Genomic DNA, 17,106 nt, shown 5'->3' on the forward strand with positions numbered 1-17,106 from the left:
AATGGCAGCCCCTGGGGGACAGGGACCTGGGCTGCCAATCTCATAGCCAGTGCCAATCCTGCCACCCTTAGCCATTTCCCGGCCCCGGGCAGGAAGCATGTTGCGCCAGCAGCTGGTATGGCACTGAAAGCTGGAGGGGCTCCGGGCTGGTCACAGTAGGCCTAGGCACCAGGAGCACACCCGGCCCCCCAGTCAGCACATCCCAGTCCCCATCTGCAGGCTCCTGGGGCAATGGCAGCTCTAAGGACCTGTACAGGGTGGGCTGGCGGGAGGAGGGACGAGGTGGCAGGGGTGGGACAGTGGCAGCCTCACCTCGGCTGGAAAGGAGCACGGCAACAGGGGGGCGTCACGGTCACGGCTAGATATCTGTGGGGAGAGAGAGCGGGGCCCGGCTGGCCTGGTGGTGCGGCAGCAGGCAGGCCAGGCCAGCGGGGGCCCCGTGGCACATGCTGCCCACGAGTGCACGGGCACCTACCAGTCACATAGGGCCCCAGGGGCATCTGGTTGTAGTTGACAATCCCTCCCGGTCCAGGGCCCCGGAAGTTGGGCCCAAAGTTGCTGTTGTACATCTGGGAGGAGCCGAAAGCGCCCTGGAGGCAAGGACGCAGCTTTGCAGGTGCGGTGCCACCCTCCAAGGGCCTCCGCACCCACGGCCCCGGGCTGGAGCTCACCTGCATGGCGGGGTCGCCGGCGCGATTGGTCAGGCGGCTGAGGATGCTCCGCTCAGACATCTGGAGGCGGGCGGCCACCGGGGGGATGCGGGACAGCATGGAGGGCAGGCGCGTCACATCCGCCTTCATGTCGCTCAGCAGCTCCTCCAGCTGGTTCAAGACTACAGGGCGGGCAGCGGTCAGCCTGGCGGCCCAGCGCTGCACACAACTCCAGCTCACACACCCGGAGGAAGCTGCCTCCGCCCCAGCAGCTGGGTGCCTGCCTCCCACGAGCAGACCACCTGGACTGCAGTCTCGGCTCTGGGTTCCGGGCAAACCCTGGCCAACTGGCGTGGGCACTGGGGAGCGAACCAACTGGTGACAACACTGTCCTTGCTCACGTCCCCTCTGCTTCACTCTCCCCCTCCCTCCTCCCTCTCTCTCTCATTCTTTGTCTACCTCTGCCTCTCAAATAAATACTTGTCTTTTCAAACTGCATCAAGAGAAATTAGCTTATTAAATAAAGGCAAGTGGTAGTGCTGGGGGGCAGAGTGGGCTGTGGCAGTGCCCACTGTGCATGGGGCAGGCCACTCTGCATCCACCAGAAGCTGACACGAGTGCGGAGGAAGGGCAACAGGCATCAAGGGTCCCCCAGCACCCCTCCCAGGGGCCCCTCTGAGCTGTGCCAGGCTCACATCCCCAGCCCAGCCCTGGTGGACGCCCCTCCCAGCAGCCCCACTGAGACGCGTGAGAGCAGCAGTGTGCCAGGGACTGCACATCTGGACCAGCAAACCTGGACACAGGCCATCAATCCCCAGAGACAAGGAGCTCGCCTCTCGGGGGTGTGGTCGGGGTGGATGAGCGGGCTCGCTGTCACCACTGTGTCACGGAGCCCCAGGCCGGCACCTACTCTGAGCCGAGGCAGAACGGGCCCTCTGGGCCGGCATTCGTTGTGGGGCCCACTCACCCTTGTGCAGGACAGCATTGGCAGGCTTGTTCCCTGCCAGGGACTCCTTGGACAAGTGCTGGTGGCTCTCAGCAAGGCACTCCACCTCGGCCAGGCGGGCGTTGAGGGCCATGGCCGGGTGGTTGGGGTCCTGGGTCATGTTGAGGTACGCGGCCCTGCGGAGCTGCTCCTCAATGACCAGGGCCTGCTCCAACAGCTGCAGGGGCCGGGAGGACAGCCGCATGTCAGGGACCTGGCCGGCACCTGCCGCTGCTCCAGGCCAAGGCCTCAGCAGAGACGAAAGAGGCAGAATGAACCAGCCCACCCCTGCTAGCCACTCTCTTGCAAGCTTCCCCAGGTAGGCACCCCGCCAGCACAGGGACTCCCAGCCGTCCCGGCCCAAGCCAGGACGCCGTGGGTCTGTTTGTGGGTCTGTTTGTCGACTGACTCCTAATGCCCCTGAGGACAGCTCAGCCCAGGGAGGAGCAGCAGTGGTTCCTGCTAAAGCCCATCCCACGGCACGCCCAGGCTCCCAGCTCCAGCAACCACTGACCTTGAACCTGCGGGCCAGGAACTTGTTCTTCATCTCCAGGTAGTTGCCCTTGTGGATCTCCGACTTGAAGGGCTCGTTGAGAATTGTGTAGCGCGGGTCATTCTGTATGTCCTGCCAGCGGGCATAGCCGTGCCTGGGGTTGGGCAGTGTTAAGGGCAAATGCGGCTGCAGCAGAAGGGAACCCCCAAGGCCAGTGCCAGGCTGTGTGCGCCCAGGCAAGTCATGGACCTCGGCTGCCAGACAGGTGCCAGGAGGACACAGCCACCAGCGGAGGGACCACAACTAAACGCCACGCCGTCACCCCGATGACCCAGGGGTGGACACGACCAGGCGCTCACCCTTTGAGTATGGCCCGTCTGGACTAAGGGTGTCCTTGTGAGAACGGGGACTTCGTACTGAGACAATGGCTGGGGTGCGGCAGGAGCCAGGTTGTGGGGAAAGCCAGGGTGGGGATGGTCTCGCTAAAGGGACAAGGACCTGCAGCCCCAGGTGCGGGGAAGAGGTGGGGCTGGTCCCCCTGGAGGCACTGGAGGGCTCCCCGAGGTCCATGGAGGGCAGGCAAGGGCCCAGCCGGCCCCACGCTCGTGACCAAGGATACGTGACGATGCCCGCCAGTAGCCAGTAGTCATGGCGCCGGTGCCAGATGTCGTAGAGCTTGCCCGAGGACACAGCAGCTCGCTCCTCATTCTGCCACAGCGTGTGCAGCTCTGGGGAGGGAGCCGGGTGAGCAGAAGCCACTGGTTGTTCCCACGACCACCCCCTCAGCAGTCCCTGCTTCCAGCATCGCTCAGAAAGGCGACGCACTGGCCTCTGACCCGCCAGCCACGCTCCAGAGTTCAGGAGCCCACTGCCCGGCTCCTGGTGCCCACGGGGGGGCTGTCCTCTCTCACCTGTGAAGCCCCCGTCCGCGATGTTGAACATGAACTTGAACTTCCTGTTCTTGTCCTCCTTCTTCCCCTCCTCGTCTTCCTCTTTGTCACCGTTCTGCTGCATTTCACTCGGCTCCTTCTCCTCGGCCTTGGTGCCGGCTGTGGGGGACAGGTCCCATGCACACTTCCACCGGAAGGCGCTGCCTGGTGGGCTCAGTCCATGCGGCGCTGGCACCCCAAAGCCCAGCAGAAAGCCCAGCCCCGTCCCGGGGGGCTCCCCACAGAGCAGGACTGGACAAACCCACAGCCCCGCATCCCTGGCTCCCCACCACCAGTACAGCTCGTGTTCCAGCAGAGCAGAGCTCCTGAAACTGAGCCAAAGACAAATGTTCCAGAACGTTCTAGCACCTAGAGCTAGGCAAAAGCATCCCACTGAGCCCAAATCCTCCAGGAGGCCAGCTCGATGGGACCAGAGGGGGAGTCGAGAGAGGGACCGAAAGGGGCCACCGTGCTCCAAGTGGCTGGCCGTCCAGGCTCCCTCCTGCCTCTTCCAATCAGGGCCTGGCATCCAGGTGGCATTCTCAAAGAACCAAGGGAGACGGGGAGAAGCAGGGAAAGTCGCAAACCTGGCCTGAAGTCACTGCTGTCCCCTCTGCTGTGGAGCAGGCTCAGCTCCAGACTGTCCAGGACTTTCTCCTTGTGGGGAAGGGCCTCCTCTGTAAGAAAGAGTGCCCACTCGTGGGCTGGGTGGGGTGGGCCTGTGGGGGGCCTCCCAAGGGCAAATAGTGCCACCAAAGACAGCTCCTCTGGGGGACAGGGCCAGGGTACATGCTCCCCTGGAGCCCTCAGGGCACCCCGCAAGCCTTCTCCTCCAAGCACAGCCAGAGGCCCGGGGGGTCCCGGCAATGGCCAGCTGTCACTGTCATGGAGGCAGTGGACATGCAACTCCTCAAGCAGCCAGCAATCGTGGGCAAGGGGCAACATGCCCAGGTGGCTCACACGGAGGCCAGGAACACAGGGGACTCACAGCCAGCAAGGCACAGGTTGCCATCGGGTGGGCCCACGCAGGGACTGTTGGACTCCAAGAAAAGGCTTAGAGGGATCCCAAACTCAGGGCTCCTGTCCCAACACCCTGGGAGGCCAGAAGGACCAAAACCAGGCTCCCACCCTCTGCCCGCTGTAGCCTAACTCCTCTGCTCAAATCCCTAGGTCTCTGCACCACGTGGGAGGCCAGGAAGGAGCCTGGCCTGGCCCTGGCTACCGGGGCCGTTTGGAGAGCGGATCAGAGGATGCGGCATCTCTCATTCTCTGAATCTTTCCGATAAATAAAGGGAATAAGAAATTTTTGAAATAAAGAATTGCAGCAAGTGGCAGGTAGAAACATCGTTAAAGTTTTGTCGTCACCACGGACAAAGGTAACACCTGCCAGCACAAAGGTAACACCTGCCAGCGGCCTGCCCATGTTGGAGAAGAAAGGCTTCCTGTAAGGAGAGTCACAGAGCAGGCCTGCCGGCAGCCCAAGGAAGACCCAAAGGACACCTTCCACGCCGCCCCACCTCAAACCTCACTGTTACCTGGAAATAAAGGGGAAAAAACGAATCTGTCATCGCAGCTAAGCCGGTGGAAGCCCCAGGAAGGATGCTGAACGGCACACAGGGGAACCAATGGGGACGGGAGAAGACGGGGTGTGCTCCACCAAGAGACGGCAGCAGAGACCACCAACAAGACAGCGAAAGCTCATTCAAACATCAAACTCGCCAGCTAAAAGAGAACCTAGGTCTAGGTCGGAAATGATGACCATAGAACAAGTAACACCATTTACAACTTGAGCAGGGCCCAGCGCGGTAGCCTAGCCGCTAAAGTCCTCGCCTTGAACACACTAGGATCCCATATGGGCACCAGTTCTAACCCCGGCTGCTCCACTTCCCATCCAGCTCCCTGCCTGTGGCCTGGGAAAGCAGTCGAGGACGGCCCGAAGCCTTGGGACCCTGCACCCACACGGGAGACCTGGAGGAAGCTCGTGGCTCCTGGCTTCGAATTGACTCAGCTCTGGTCGTTGTGGCCACTTGGGAGGGTGAATCCTCTCTCTCTCCTCCTTCTCTCTGTATATCTGACTTTGCAATAATAAATCTTAAAATTTAATAAATCTTTAAATTTAGATTTCAAAGATTTAAATATTAAAATTAGTAAAATTTAATAAATCTTAAAAAAAAAAAAAAGAAACACACGCATGTCAACAGGCTCGCTTCGGTCTTCCAGCCTCTGGAACGGGACTGGGGACAACAAAGCTAACAAAGTTTTACCAGCAAAAAAGAAGAAGCAAAAGGGGGTGGCGTTGTGGTGCGGTTAAGCCACCATCTCAACCCCTTTCAGAGTGCTGGTTCAAGTCCCTGCTGCAACACTTCCAATCCCGCTCCTGGCCTCCTGCCTGGCGACACACAGGAAGGTGACCCAGGGGGCACTTGGTCCCCGCACCCGCATGGGATGTCTGAAGTTCCTGGCTCCTGGCTTCAGCCAGGCGCAGCCCCAGCCCATGCGGCCATGTGGGGAGTGAACCAGCAGGTGGAAGATCTCTCTCCCTCTCTCTCTTCCTCCCTCTCTGTGGAACTCTTTCAAGTCAATCAAGAAGTTTTGTGTTTTTTTTTAATAAACAACACATCTGAAGAGAAGCTTCTCGAACCAGTGTGTGCCTAAAGGTGCTTGAGAAGGTGACACCGCTGAGAGCAAGGGACACGCGCCACCACCCCCGAGACAGACCCGAGCAGCCGCGGGACGGCAGGCACGCGGGAACGGAAACCTCTGTGGGCCGCTGTGAGGCTCACTGCTCAGGGACCGCTTCTCCCTGGTCCTCCCAGCCGTCCCTGGCGCAGACCCAAAGGATCCACATCCACAGCTGTTCACGGTCGAGCCGCACAATGGAGTAACATTTAGCCTGAGGCACCAGATTCCCGTACGGGCAGGGGTTCAAGCCCTGTCTGCTCCGCTCCCACCCAGCTCCCTGCTGATGTGCCTGGGAAAGCAAGAGGAAGGCCCGGGTGCTTGGGCTCCTGAACCATGTGGGAGACCTGGAAGAGGCTCCTGGCTCCTGGCTGCACCCTGGCACACTGCAGGCGGTTGCAGCTGTTTAGGGAGTGAACCAGTAAAACGAATCTTTCCATTAGAAAGAAACAATACAGTGTACAACTTGGGTTAACAGCAAGTGTGAGACCATGAGAAAGTACCCTTGGTCCCGCCCAGGCCAACCCCGAGAAACAGGAAGTGGATTAGTGACCAGAAGGGAGGTAGGGATGGCAGAGGGTGGCAACAACCGCAGCACTTGAACACAGAGGCCCCTGCTGAGTGAACTGCACCCCAGTAAGACAGCCACACTCAGCAGGCAGGGACGGGGCGAGCTAGGGCAGCCTGACGCACACAGCCAGCCACACTCGGCAGGCAGGGACAGGGCGAGGGCAGCCGGACGCACACAGCCAGCCGCACTCGGCAGGCAGGGACACAGACAGCCACACTCGGCAGGCAGGGACGGGGCTAGGGCAGCCGGACGGCACAGACAGGCACAGTGAGCCAAATCAGGCAAAATGAACTGCAAATCACAGAGCATTGTGTCACGGTGGGTTAAACACATGCCACGTGGGTGCCAGCTGTCCCGCGTCCAAGGCGGACGCCTGCTCACGTGTCTGGAGAGGCAGCCGGGGCCCCGCACTCATGTGGGAGACCCAAGTTCCTGGCTCTGGCCTGGCTCTGGCCTGGCCCTATCCTGACTGCTGTGACCATAGCAGAGGGGAGATTTCTCTCTCTCTCTCCTCTGTGCCTTTTGAGGGAAATAAATCCTTGTTTTTTTAAAGCATCAGAAAGTATAAGAGAGTCTTTATGGCACAGACCGATGTCACCACAAACACCAAACCTGGACAGACAGCGTCAAACAACACAGCCACCAGTGGCTAAGGAGCAGCCGGCCCTCCGAGGAGAGGAACTTGCAATCAGGAGGGACCTGAACCCCAATCTGTCAGAACGGAAGGAGGCAGAGCCAGCACCAAGTCCAGGCCACTGGGCGGGGCCACGCAGGCATCGAGGCGCCCACGCCCAGCCATCAGAGCCGACACGCAGCACAGACAGCGCCTGACACAGCACGCCAGCACGCACGTGTGTCACGCTGGTCCGAGCGAGGTCCACACCGCGGGACCCGAGCCCCGGCCTGCCCTCATGCGCACGGGGGCGTGCTGCACCAAGTCTCCCACCCAGCCAGCCCACATGATCAGAGCCCACGTGAGGGCGCACACCTCGGGCAACACCTACCTTTCTGCAGCTGCTCCGGGGAGGGCTGGTCCTTGTCTGCCTCCTCCGGCCGCTCCTCCCAGGCTCTCTCCTTGCTGTCCTCGCTCTCCACTCTTTCCAGGGCAGTCGGCAGCACCTGGGGAGGACAGGCTGGGGAGCTACAGGTCTGGCAAAGGAAGGCAAGGGGCCGCGCACGGGGCTGGAGACCCCTGCCCCAGCTCCATCCCAGTCCTGGCCTGCTCCTAGAGAGGGGACTACAACAAGGGGTGGGCAGGCCCCAGCCCCCATCTGTACCTGGGTTTCCAGGGCCTTCTTTGGCTCTTGTGTCCCCAGCTCCTTCTCATCCAGGTACCCTGGCTGGGCATCCGCTTTGTCTGAAAGACCCAGGAAAGAGGTGAGACAGAGAGCCCACGGCAGACGGGCACACGGGAGGACACCCAGCACCCGGTCACAGGATGCAGGAGCAGGCCTGGCGCGGTGGCACAGCAGGGAAAGCCACCGCCTGAGAAGCTGCCATCCCTGGTCCGAGTGCTGGTTCCAGCTCCAGCTGCTCTGCTGCCCGTCCAGCTCTCTGCCACCACGTCTGAGAAGGCACAGGGCCTCCCCCGCGGGAGACCCGGCCCGCACACAGTCCTGGCCATTTGGGAGGTGAGCAGTGATGAAAGCTCTCTGCCTCTCTTTGTGTCACTCTGCCTACTGAGTAGATGGAAACCATCAGTTTCCGTAAAAAGAGCACAAATGTCGCTGGGGTCTGACACAGGAACCCCACACGGCCCTGGCAGGAACAAGACAGGGCGCGGCCCCGGCTCTTCACACGGTTACAGAGCCGCCATGGGGCCAGGAACTTCCACATCCAGGTCAGCACCCGAGAGAACTGGGAAGAGAACCACACAGACGCACGAGAAGCGATAACCCAAACCCGAAACGAGCCAGGTGTGCCCGCGGACAAAGGGCAGGCCAACACAGCACAGGAGGGCGGGGCACGACTCTGCCCGCAGGCAGGATGCCACCCCGACGCCTGCTGCGGCAAGGGCGCGCCCGCACACAGGGCTCAGAGACAGATGACACTCAAGGCCACCAGCCACGGGGTCCACTTGTGGGCAGTGCCCACGCTGGGCGAGCCCACTGGGACCAACAGCTCTCACACCTCAGGCTGCTTTGCAGGAAGATAAACATGACAAGGAACTCAACAGGCATGACTCCATCCGACAACAATGTGCTAGAAACCACGGCCACACATCCCAGCAGGGGCCGCTCTCGCCACCTGTAACCTGCAGCTCGAGCTGTCGTGAAAAACCTCTACTCCCTCCACAGAAGCCCTGGGAAGAACGGAGAGGACCAAGGGCCCCCAGGGTCCCCTGCGACCCCCCACACACTGAGCCACACCCCGCACCTGGCAGGCCGAGGGGGGCCGGCGGGAGGTGGGCGGGGCTGGCGGGCACCGGCGTGTTGGGGTCAGAGATGACCTCATTCGGCTTCTTGCTCTCGGGCCCTTCGGGGACCAGGTCAGGAGTGCTGTACTTGCCATTCACGTGCTCGAACTCCTGGACCTGGCGGGCAGCCGTGGGGAAGGACGGTCAGCGCCGAGGGGCCTCGAGGTGCCCCAGGCTTGAAGTGGGCTAGACCTCACACACCCCTGACAGCAGATTTCCTAAACACTGGATCCCATCGTGTCCTGTGCCGTGTGACCCGGTGCCCTCTGCCCATGACCCAACATGCCAGCCTCCTCTCCCCCGCCCGGGGCCAAGGCAGGCGCCTGCCCCCCGTGCTGGCACAGGGCCTCGGGGCAGCCCGGAGCGGGGCTCTGTCACCCACCTTCTTCCTAACTAACGACATGACCCCGATGCGCGTGAGCACGTGCTGCCTGGAGAGACCTTCCCGGGGCACGCCGTCCGCGAAGGTCTCTGCGCCGTCCGCCCCCGGCTCACACAGGTGCCGCATGAAGAGGGACACGTAAGCTCTGGGGTGGGGGGCCAGCAAGGGTCCTCTGAGAGGGCCGCAGGACCTCCAGGGGGACCTCCCAGCTGGAACCTTCCTCCGTCCCCTGCCCCCCAAACACACCTGCTCGGTCAGACCCCCGGGAAAGGAGAAAAGGGACGCTCCTCCGAGGCCACCTTCCAGGGCAGCCACACAGGGAGCGCAACGTCTCTGCCCCACCCCCAGCAGGACCAAAGACACCAGCTGGCAGGGATTCCTGCAAAGGCGCCCCTCTCCAGGCCCCGCCCACTCCTGGGCCACGCCCCCCCGCCCGATTACCTGAACTCCTTCTCGCTCTTGCCCCGCAGGTCCCGCACCAGCCAGTGGGAGTTGAAAGCGTCCTGTGGGGGCATGCCCCAGCGCATGATGGCATTCAGAAAGGCCTTCCGCTGCCGGGCGTTGAAGCCCAGCACCTGAACGGGGAAGACAGCGGGTGCCAGGCCCCATCAGGTCGGCTGGGAGTCAGATTTGGGATGGGCGTGAGAGGGGGCAGGAAGCCGGAAGGCAGCCAGGCCTCCACCTGCAGCAGGACCCAGAGCAGGGACCCCAGGCCCCGATCTGGCCCAGCCCCACTTGCAACGGCCACCCCACCACCCAGCCTAGCCCCCAGCCGCTCCCCCAGCCCCAGCAGTGGGAAAGGCGGGGCTGAGAGAAAAGAGGGACAGGCAGCCCCACCTCAATGTTGCCGCCAACTCGAGCCAGCAGAGGTGGCAGGGGTTTGTCCCTGTCGCTCTTCAGCTGCCTCCTGGACTGTCGCCGGCCACCTACGGGCAGCCCAGCAACCCTCAGATGGGGACTGAAGCCTGCCCTACCCCACCCCACCCCATCCTTTCACAGGCACCCCCACAGGGATCAGGCCCCCTGGCTCCCTGGCCACTCACCCTGCCCCTCAGGCCTCTCCTCAAAGTCCTCATCCTCATCCTCGGAGCCGATGGAATACTCCGACTGGTTGTCCGAGAGCTCATCCTGCCACTCTGCAGGGGCCGGGCACAGGGACATGGTGCAGGCTGTGTGAGCAGAAGCCCACCCGGGCCCTCGTACACTCAGGGCCACACCCCGAGGGGCAGCAGCGGCCACCAGGGCCGTCCAGAAAGCCCAGCCCCACCCACTGCCATGCCCACTCCCCAGGCTTGGGCCGACGCAGCCTGGGACGCCCCAGCACGCACCCTGGTCCTCCTGGGAGCCCAGCCTCACCCACTGCCATGCCCACTCCCCAGGTCGGGCCGACACGGCCTGGGACGCCCCAGCACTCACCCTGGTCCTCCTGGGAGCCCAGCCCCACCCACTGCCATGCCCACTCCCCAGGTCGGGCCGACGCGGCCTGGGACGCCCCAGCACGCACCCTGGTCCTCCTGGGAGCCCAGCCCCACCCACTGCCATGCCCACTCCCTAAGGTCGGGCCGGCATGGCCTTGGGCACCCCAGCACTCACCCTGGTCCTCCTGGGAGCCCAGCCCCACCCACTGCCATGCCCACTCCCCAGGTTGGGCCGACGCGGCCTGGGACGCCCCAGCACGCACCCTGGTCCTCCTGGGAGGCATCGTTGTAGTTGACCTGCTTGCGGATCCGCTTGCCCTTGCCCAGGTTGCGTGCCAAGTCCTCCTGCTGCTGCTCGTAGTGGTGCCGCAGCAGCTTCTCCCAGTAGTCGGGGTCCACGTTCTCCTCCTGCTTGATGACCTCCCGCTCTACCTCCTCCTGGGCACGTGCAGGGGGTGGCGGCATGAGGCCCCGGCTGCCCGCTCGCCCCGCCAGCCCTCCTCACCCTCTGAGGCGCAAGGCCTGCCTCCTCCCGGATGCCTTCCCTGACTGCTCCCTGGCTCTGTCTGCCTTGCAGGTTCACTCCACGTGTATTCCCTGACTGTGCAACCTCTGTGGGTCCCAGGGCTGAGCGAGGCCCACCCAGTCTTGGACCAACCCCCGGGGAATGGGTGCTCCCAAGTTCACAGGAAGTGAGGGGAGGCGGGCAACCATGGAGTTTGCAGAGGGGCAGGGAGAAGACATGGTGGGCATGTTTGGAGGAGGGCAAGCAGGGCGGCTGTGGTCCCTGCTACAGGGCAGGGCAGGACCTGGATCCAGGCCCCCGGAGGCGCAGGGCCCTCTGCACTCCAGGGATGCAATGGACATCAGGGTGACCCTAAGGGCTGGACTTCCCTGGCACTGCATCTGTCCTTTCTTTCTGGCATGCGCCCTACCAGGAGACCCCCCATCTGGAAGCGGTGGCCCCCACGGGGCAGGTGGAGCAAGTAGGGGCGGAGAGCTTCAGCAGGGGCAGGCCCGAGCCCTGGGGGTCCTTACCACTCCGTCCTCCTCACGCACGACATACTGAGCCACCTTGAAGGAGCTCAGGTACTCGTTCATGTTCTGTAGCTCCGTGTCATCGGTGGCGTCCTGGTTGCGGTCCAGCAGCTTGGAGATGGCCGCGTCGTCGTAGTGGATCACGCTGCTGTCCTCCACGTCCTTGTTGTCACCTGCGGCAGGCAGCCAGGGCACTGGCAGGCAGAGAGCTGCCCGTGCCCGGTCCCTCCCCATCCCCAGGGCATGTCGCAAGCAGAGGGGTACAATCCCACACCCCGTCCAGCAGAGGGGTGTGGGGAGCCCCTTCCCGTCCAGGAAGAGCACTTGCACAAAGAGCGGGGGCTGGCTCGGGGGGCCCTACCTGGCGGGGTGCTGCCGTGTTTCTTCTTAGCGCCTGCGGCCAGGGCCCCCCCTTTGGAGGACTGGACCTCAGGGACGGGTGTGGCAGGCCTCTGGCCCTGAGACATCATACCTGCAGGACACAGGCAGGGCTGGGACTGGAGCTCAGGGCGGCTGGCACCTCCCCAGCCGGGGCCCCTGCAGGCCCGGGGCGGCTCGGGGCAGGGCAGCCCCCAGCCCCCCAGCACTCCCCGGGAACAGACGCCCACCCTCCACGTCGTCCTTGAAGAGCTCCTCAGTGCCAAACTTGAGGATGTCGTCCAGCTCCTGTTTGGTCATGGAGCCCGACTTGGAGCCGAGGCCGGGCCGCACCACCAGGTGCGTGAGCATCATCTTGCGTTTGGCCACCTGCGTGATGCGCTCCTCCACCGAGGCCCGCGTCACAAAGCGGTAGATCATCACCTTCTTGTTTTGTCCGATGCGGTGGGCACGGCTGAAGGCCTGCAGGCGGTGGGAGGAGGCTGCAGGTCAGCAGCTGGGCTCCAGCCAGGGCAAGTGCACAGTAGAGGTTGGGGGACCCCAATCAGGGCAGATGCTCCAGTGGGGGTGGGCCAGGGAGCCCACAGGGATCCTGGCTGTGCAGCTGTGTAACAGGCTGCATGGGCACACACCAGCAGGGGCAGGGCTGGGTGCCCGTGTGCTGGCACTGCTGAGTCCATTCCCTGAACCTGGGGCTTACATGGGCAGGGTGCCAGCTCTGGTCTGATGTGGAAATGTGGAACCAGGTGTGATCAGGAGTGACCAGGAGACCCCAGGGCCAGTTGGACGGAACTGAGGTCACGTGGGGCCCTAGTGGCACAGGTCATGACAGACAGGGCCGTGTGCCCAGCAAAGCAGCCCCCAGGACCCTGTGCTGGAACGGGCAGCCACCTTACAGAGGACTGCACCGGGCCCTGGGAGGCTGTGGCTATAGGTGACTACACACCTGAATGTACTGGGCACTAACTGTGTGTCATCCCCGCCCAGAAAGGGGCCCAGGGCATTGGGAGGCTCTGCTCCCCCAGCCACAGCCCCCACCCTCTCTCCCTTCCCGCTGTATCAGCCCCACCTCCACCCCCAAGTGCTACTGTCCCCTCTGAGTTCCGGGATGCCCTCGCCTTGCCTCCCTCCTGGCCTCATGCCCGAGGACAATGGGCTGGACAATTACGGCCAACAAGGACTGCTGTGTCCCTGGGCACCTGCCCTCCCTGGGCCTGGACACGGTGAAGGAGCTGCAGGGAGAGGACAGCACCTCCACTTACTTCCCAGGCCCCACAGAACAGGGCTGGGGGCTCCTGGGGCAGGGCAGGAGCAGCGAAGGCCCACAGACCTGGATGTCGTTGTGCGGGTTCCAGTCCGAGTCATAGATGATGACCGTGTCAGCTGTGGCCAAGTTGATGCCCAAGCCGCCTGCACGGGTGGACAGAAGGAAGCAGAACTGCTGGGCGCCAGGGGCTGTGGAAGACAGGTCGGGTGAGTAGGGGGCACGCCTGGGCCGGCAGACAGCTGCAGGCGGGACAGGAAGCGCAGCGAGAAGGCCCTGACAGGCAGGCAGGACGGGGGGCTGCTGCACAGGTGCACTCAGGAAGCCCCTTGAGCAGAAGGGCTAGGTCCAGCTGGGTCCTCAGCCCTCAGGGTGGGGTCAGGAGAGGAAGAAGCCAGGTGGGCAAAGACCAAATCGCCCACAGGCCGCAGTCACGGTCCTGGCGAGGGCGTCCACCAGACTGTCCCCTCCCCAGCCTCTCCCAGACCACGGACGCCACCAAGGAAGCCTGGGAACTCTCAGGGGCCCAACGCCAGGTCCTGGGTCTCTGTCCTGCTGAGTGTCACAGGTCGCTGTCTCTTGGGCCAGCAGGGCCTGACCCTCCCGGCTCCCTCCCCCTGGGCAGCCCTTGGGGAACATGACCCTGGTGTCCAGGGGAGAGGCCCGAGCACCGGGGGCCCGGATACCGTTGAAGCGGTCGATGGCCTCCTGCCGCAGGCCCCCCGTGATGCCGCCATCAATGCGCTCATACTTGTAGCCCTCGTACTCCAGGAAGTCCTCGAGCAGGTCCAGCATCTTGGTCATCTGCAGGCAAGGGCCGAGTGAGGCGCCCTCGGGGACAGCACCAGAGGCACGAGGGGACCGCCCACTGAACGTGGGCAGCCATGGGCATGCCCCCTCGGAGCTCGCCCCCGCCCCCAACTCTCCACATCTGTCAGTCAGCCTGGGCATGACCCACAGGGGCAGCCGCACCAGCCCTGGGGCTCTCGAGGCTCTAGGCAGCCCCTCACGCCCTCAGCCATGCCACACCTGTCTTGCCCGAACACCCACCCCTCACTGCTAGAGTTAGAGCTCCACCTGTTCGGTGCCGTCACCCACATGAGCAGGGAAAGGCTCCCACACCCCATCACTCTGGCTAGTTTAGCTAGATACCCAGCTCACACCGGGCATCCCGCAGTCCCGTCACTGCCTCTGCCACCTGTCGCTGCGGCTTACCAATCCGGCATGCCCCTCGCACCATCAGACCACCTGCATGGGGCTGTTCTGTCGTCACTCGTCTTGCATGGCACCCACGCCACACGGCATCCTGGACTCAAGACCTCAAGCCCTTCCCCAGGTCTTAGGTCCAAACACACCATCCTGGTCTTCCCGTCGAGCCCCCCGAGGGTTCCTCCAGGCCCCTCCTGCCCTCATTTCCAGGCTGCATCCTCAGTGCCTGGCCCCAGTTCCCCCAGGTGTCTGTAGCCACTGTGGACGGGGCAGCCAGTGCAGTGCAGTGGTTGCTCACTGGGGCCGAGTTCCCCTGCAGGCTCATCAGCTCCTTCCCGGTGCCTAATTATGGCTCCTTTGTTGGTGGGTTCTCAATACTCCATGACTTGTGAAGATCCCAAAGATATATTTAAAGTCTCTTCCAGGGCCAGTGCTGTGGTGTAGTAGCTTAAGCCCCTACCTGCAGTGCCGGCATCCCATATGGGCACTGCTTCCCATACCAGCTGCCCCACTCCCCATCTGGGAAAGCAGCTGAGGATGGCTCAAGTGCATGGAACCCCGCACCCACGTGGGAGACCCGGAAGAAGCTCCTGACTCCTGGCTTCAGGCCAGCCTGACTTGGCCACCTGTGGGAGCAGGGCTAGCCACTTTTGCAGGGCCCTCTGGGGACAGTTTCCTCCTCAGCAGAATTAATATCCAGTGGCCGGGGGGCACTGCTTGGCCCAGTTCCTGGTCTGTCATGGCCTGTCCCTGGCATGCTTCAGCCCAGCGCTGGCCCAGGGGCCACCAGCGAGTGCAGGCAGCAGTTGCTCCCAGTGCATGGTGGAGCTGTACCCCTGGGTGCGCCTTTGAGCACAGGGCTGCCACCCTAACCCATGCTGGCGGGTCCAGCTCCTAGAGAGCCCTTTAGCCCAAGGACCCTGCGGGCCCTGGCCACACCCCCCAGCAGAGCCGACCACAGGCAGGAACCTCCTGCTCCCTGGTACTGAGGGCAGCTGGAGGAGTGGACCGGATCACGCAGCCCAGCACAAGGCCAGCGCAGAGGACTGGACCGGATCACGCAGCCCAGCACAAGGCCAGCGCAGAGGACTGGACCGGATCACGCAGCCCAGCACAAGGCCAGCGCAGAGGAGTGGACCGGATCATGCAGCCCAGCACAAGGCCAGCGCAGAGCCCAGTGTGGCAAAAGGACATGTTGCACTTTAACTGGCAGTGACCCTCCTGGGCCCCCTGGGGAGAACTCCAAACCACCCAGGGCCCCCATGAACAGCAGCCAGCCTTCCAGGGGTGAGGGCAGGGCAGGAAGGAGGGGGCCTCATCACCGCCTGGACGCAGGGGCCAGTGGGCTGGAGGGAGACGTGAACGCCGAGCTCCTGGTGTGGGGCCCCACCCCCGTGCCTTGGGAATAGCACCTTCAGGGGCCAACAGCCCGGCTAGGTCCTCGGCCCTCAGGGTGGGGTCGCAGCGGGCTCTAGGCACACCTGGGAGAAGATGAGCACGCGGTGACCCTCATCACGCAGCTTCTTCAGCATCTTCTGCAGCAGCATGAGCTTCCCGGAGGACTTGACCAGGGAGCTTCCGTCATAGGAGCCGTTGGGCAGGACAGGGGCCTCCTGCAAGGGCAGTGGGAGGCAGGGCGTGGGCTGCTCCCTCGCCATCCTCCGTGAACCACCCCACCCCAATGCTCTGCAGCTCCTGGCTCTCAGGGAAAGAGAGGGTCTGCCAGCACCGTGGACAGAGGCAGGTGATAGAAACTTCTGCAATAGAAGGCCCTAAATCCTTCATCCTCAGGAATGACACAGACCACAGAGGGATCAAGCCACAGGCACCTCCCACAGAGGTCCTGGGAGCCCAGAGCCAGCAGCGTGGCCATGCCCATGAAGGCACACCTGCCACGGTGCCTGCCACGGCACCTGCCACAGGCACCTACCACGGCACCTGCCACGGGCACCTACCACGGCACCTGCCACGGGCACCTACCACGGCGGCCACAGGGAAGAGGTAGGGGTGGTTGCAGCATTTCTTCAGGTCCATCATGATGTTGAGCAGCGACACCTGGTTGCCGCCGCCTTTGGAGTTGAGCGCCTCGAAGTTGCGCGTGAGGATGAACTTGTAGTACTTCCTGCAGTGGAGCAGATCAGGACGGGAGTGGAGGGGGCTGGGTGCCGGGCACCGACGCGGGCATGTGCCTACACACACACACACAGGGAGTGGAGGGAGGCTGGGGCTGCGTGCCGGGCACCGACATGGGCATGTGCCTACACACACACACACAGCCTGGAGTCGCCCAGCAGGTCACGTGGACACTGTCACACAGGCTCGACCACCACCAGCCGAGACTCCCCGAGTAGGATCGGGGGTAACAGGTGGGCCAAGCCACGAGGGGCTGAGGTCCCCTCCCATGCCCCAAGGGAAGCAGCCCAGGAAGGCAGGGCAGGGACTTGGCCTGGCCTCTCACTTCTGCATCTGGCTCAGCTCCACACGCACGATCAGCTCGGTCTTGGCCGGCATGTTCTTGAAGACATCAGCCTTGAGCCGCCGGAGCATGTGGGGCCCCAGCAGGTCATGCAGCTTCTTGATCTGGTCCTCCTTGGAGATGTCAGCAAACTCCTCCAGGAAGCCCTCCAGGTTGCTGCCACAAAGAGCTGGCCTGAGAACTAGGAGCAGAAGCTCCAGAGGGAACAGCCACCCAAG

General features: G+C 63.3%; 1 protein-coding gene across 1 annotated transcript in view; it reads right to left on the minus strand.

The window, feature by feature from the left end:
* Positions 1-67: 67 nt before the first annotated feature.
* The window catches only part of CHD5 (chromodomain helicase DNA binding protein 5), a 44,272-nt gene continuing 27,233 nt past the window's right edge, over positions 68-17,106 (minus strand). The window contains exons 18-42 of the mRNA XM_040987593.1: positions 16,871-17,044; positions 16,393-16,534; positions 15,894-16,025; positions 13,890-14,007; positions 13,270-13,394; positions 12,170-12,401; positions 11,923-12,033; positions 11,562-11,734; positions 10,787-10,961; positions 10,149-10,241; positions 9,943-10,031; positions 9,547-9,680; positions 9,106-9,250; positions 8,684-8,840; positions 7,585-7,664; positions 7,312-7,426; positions 3,645-3,734; positions 3,040-3,177; positions 2,748-2,856; positions 2,150-2,282; positions 1,618-1,813; positions 672-832; positions 398-590; positions 313-317; positions 68-262 (exon numbers count right to left, since the gene is read on the minus strand). Coding sequence (XP_040843527.1) covers positions 68-262; positions 313-317; positions 398-590; positions 672-832; positions 1,618-1,813; positions 2,150-2,282; positions 2,748-2,856; positions 3,040-3,177; positions 3,645-3,734; positions 7,312-7,426; positions 7,585-7,664; positions 8,684-8,840; positions 9,106-9,250; positions 9,547-9,680; positions 9,943-10,031; positions 10,149-10,241; positions 10,787-10,961; positions 11,562-11,734; positions 11,923-12,033; positions 12,170-12,401; positions 13,270-13,394; positions 13,890-14,007; positions 15,894-16,025; positions 16,393-16,534; positions 16,871-17,044 — 3,415 coding nt within the window. The remainder of the gene's footprint in view (positions 263-312; positions 318-397; positions 591-671; positions 833-1,617; positions 1,814-2,149; positions 2,283-2,747; positions 2,857-3,039; positions 3,178-3,644; positions 3,735-7,311; positions 7,427-7,584; positions 7,665-8,683; positions 8,841-9,105; positions 9,251-9,546; positions 9,681-9,942; positions 10,032-10,148; positions 10,242-10,786; positions 10,962-11,561; positions 11,735-11,922; positions 12,034-12,169; positions 12,402-13,269; positions 13,395-13,889; positions 14,008-15,893; positions 16,026-16,392; positions 16,535-16,870; positions 17,045-17,106) is intronic.

Source organism: Ochotona curzoniae, unplaced genomic scaffold, assembly GCF_017591425.1.
Source record: "Ochotona curzoniae isolate NIBS_2020 unplaced genomic scaffold, NIBS_Ocur_1.0 contig_4792, whole genome shotgun sequence".
NCBI classification, from domain to species: domain Eukaryota; kingdom Metazoa; phylum Chordata; class Mammalia; order Lagomorpha; family Ochotonidae; genus Ochotona; species Ochotona curzoniae.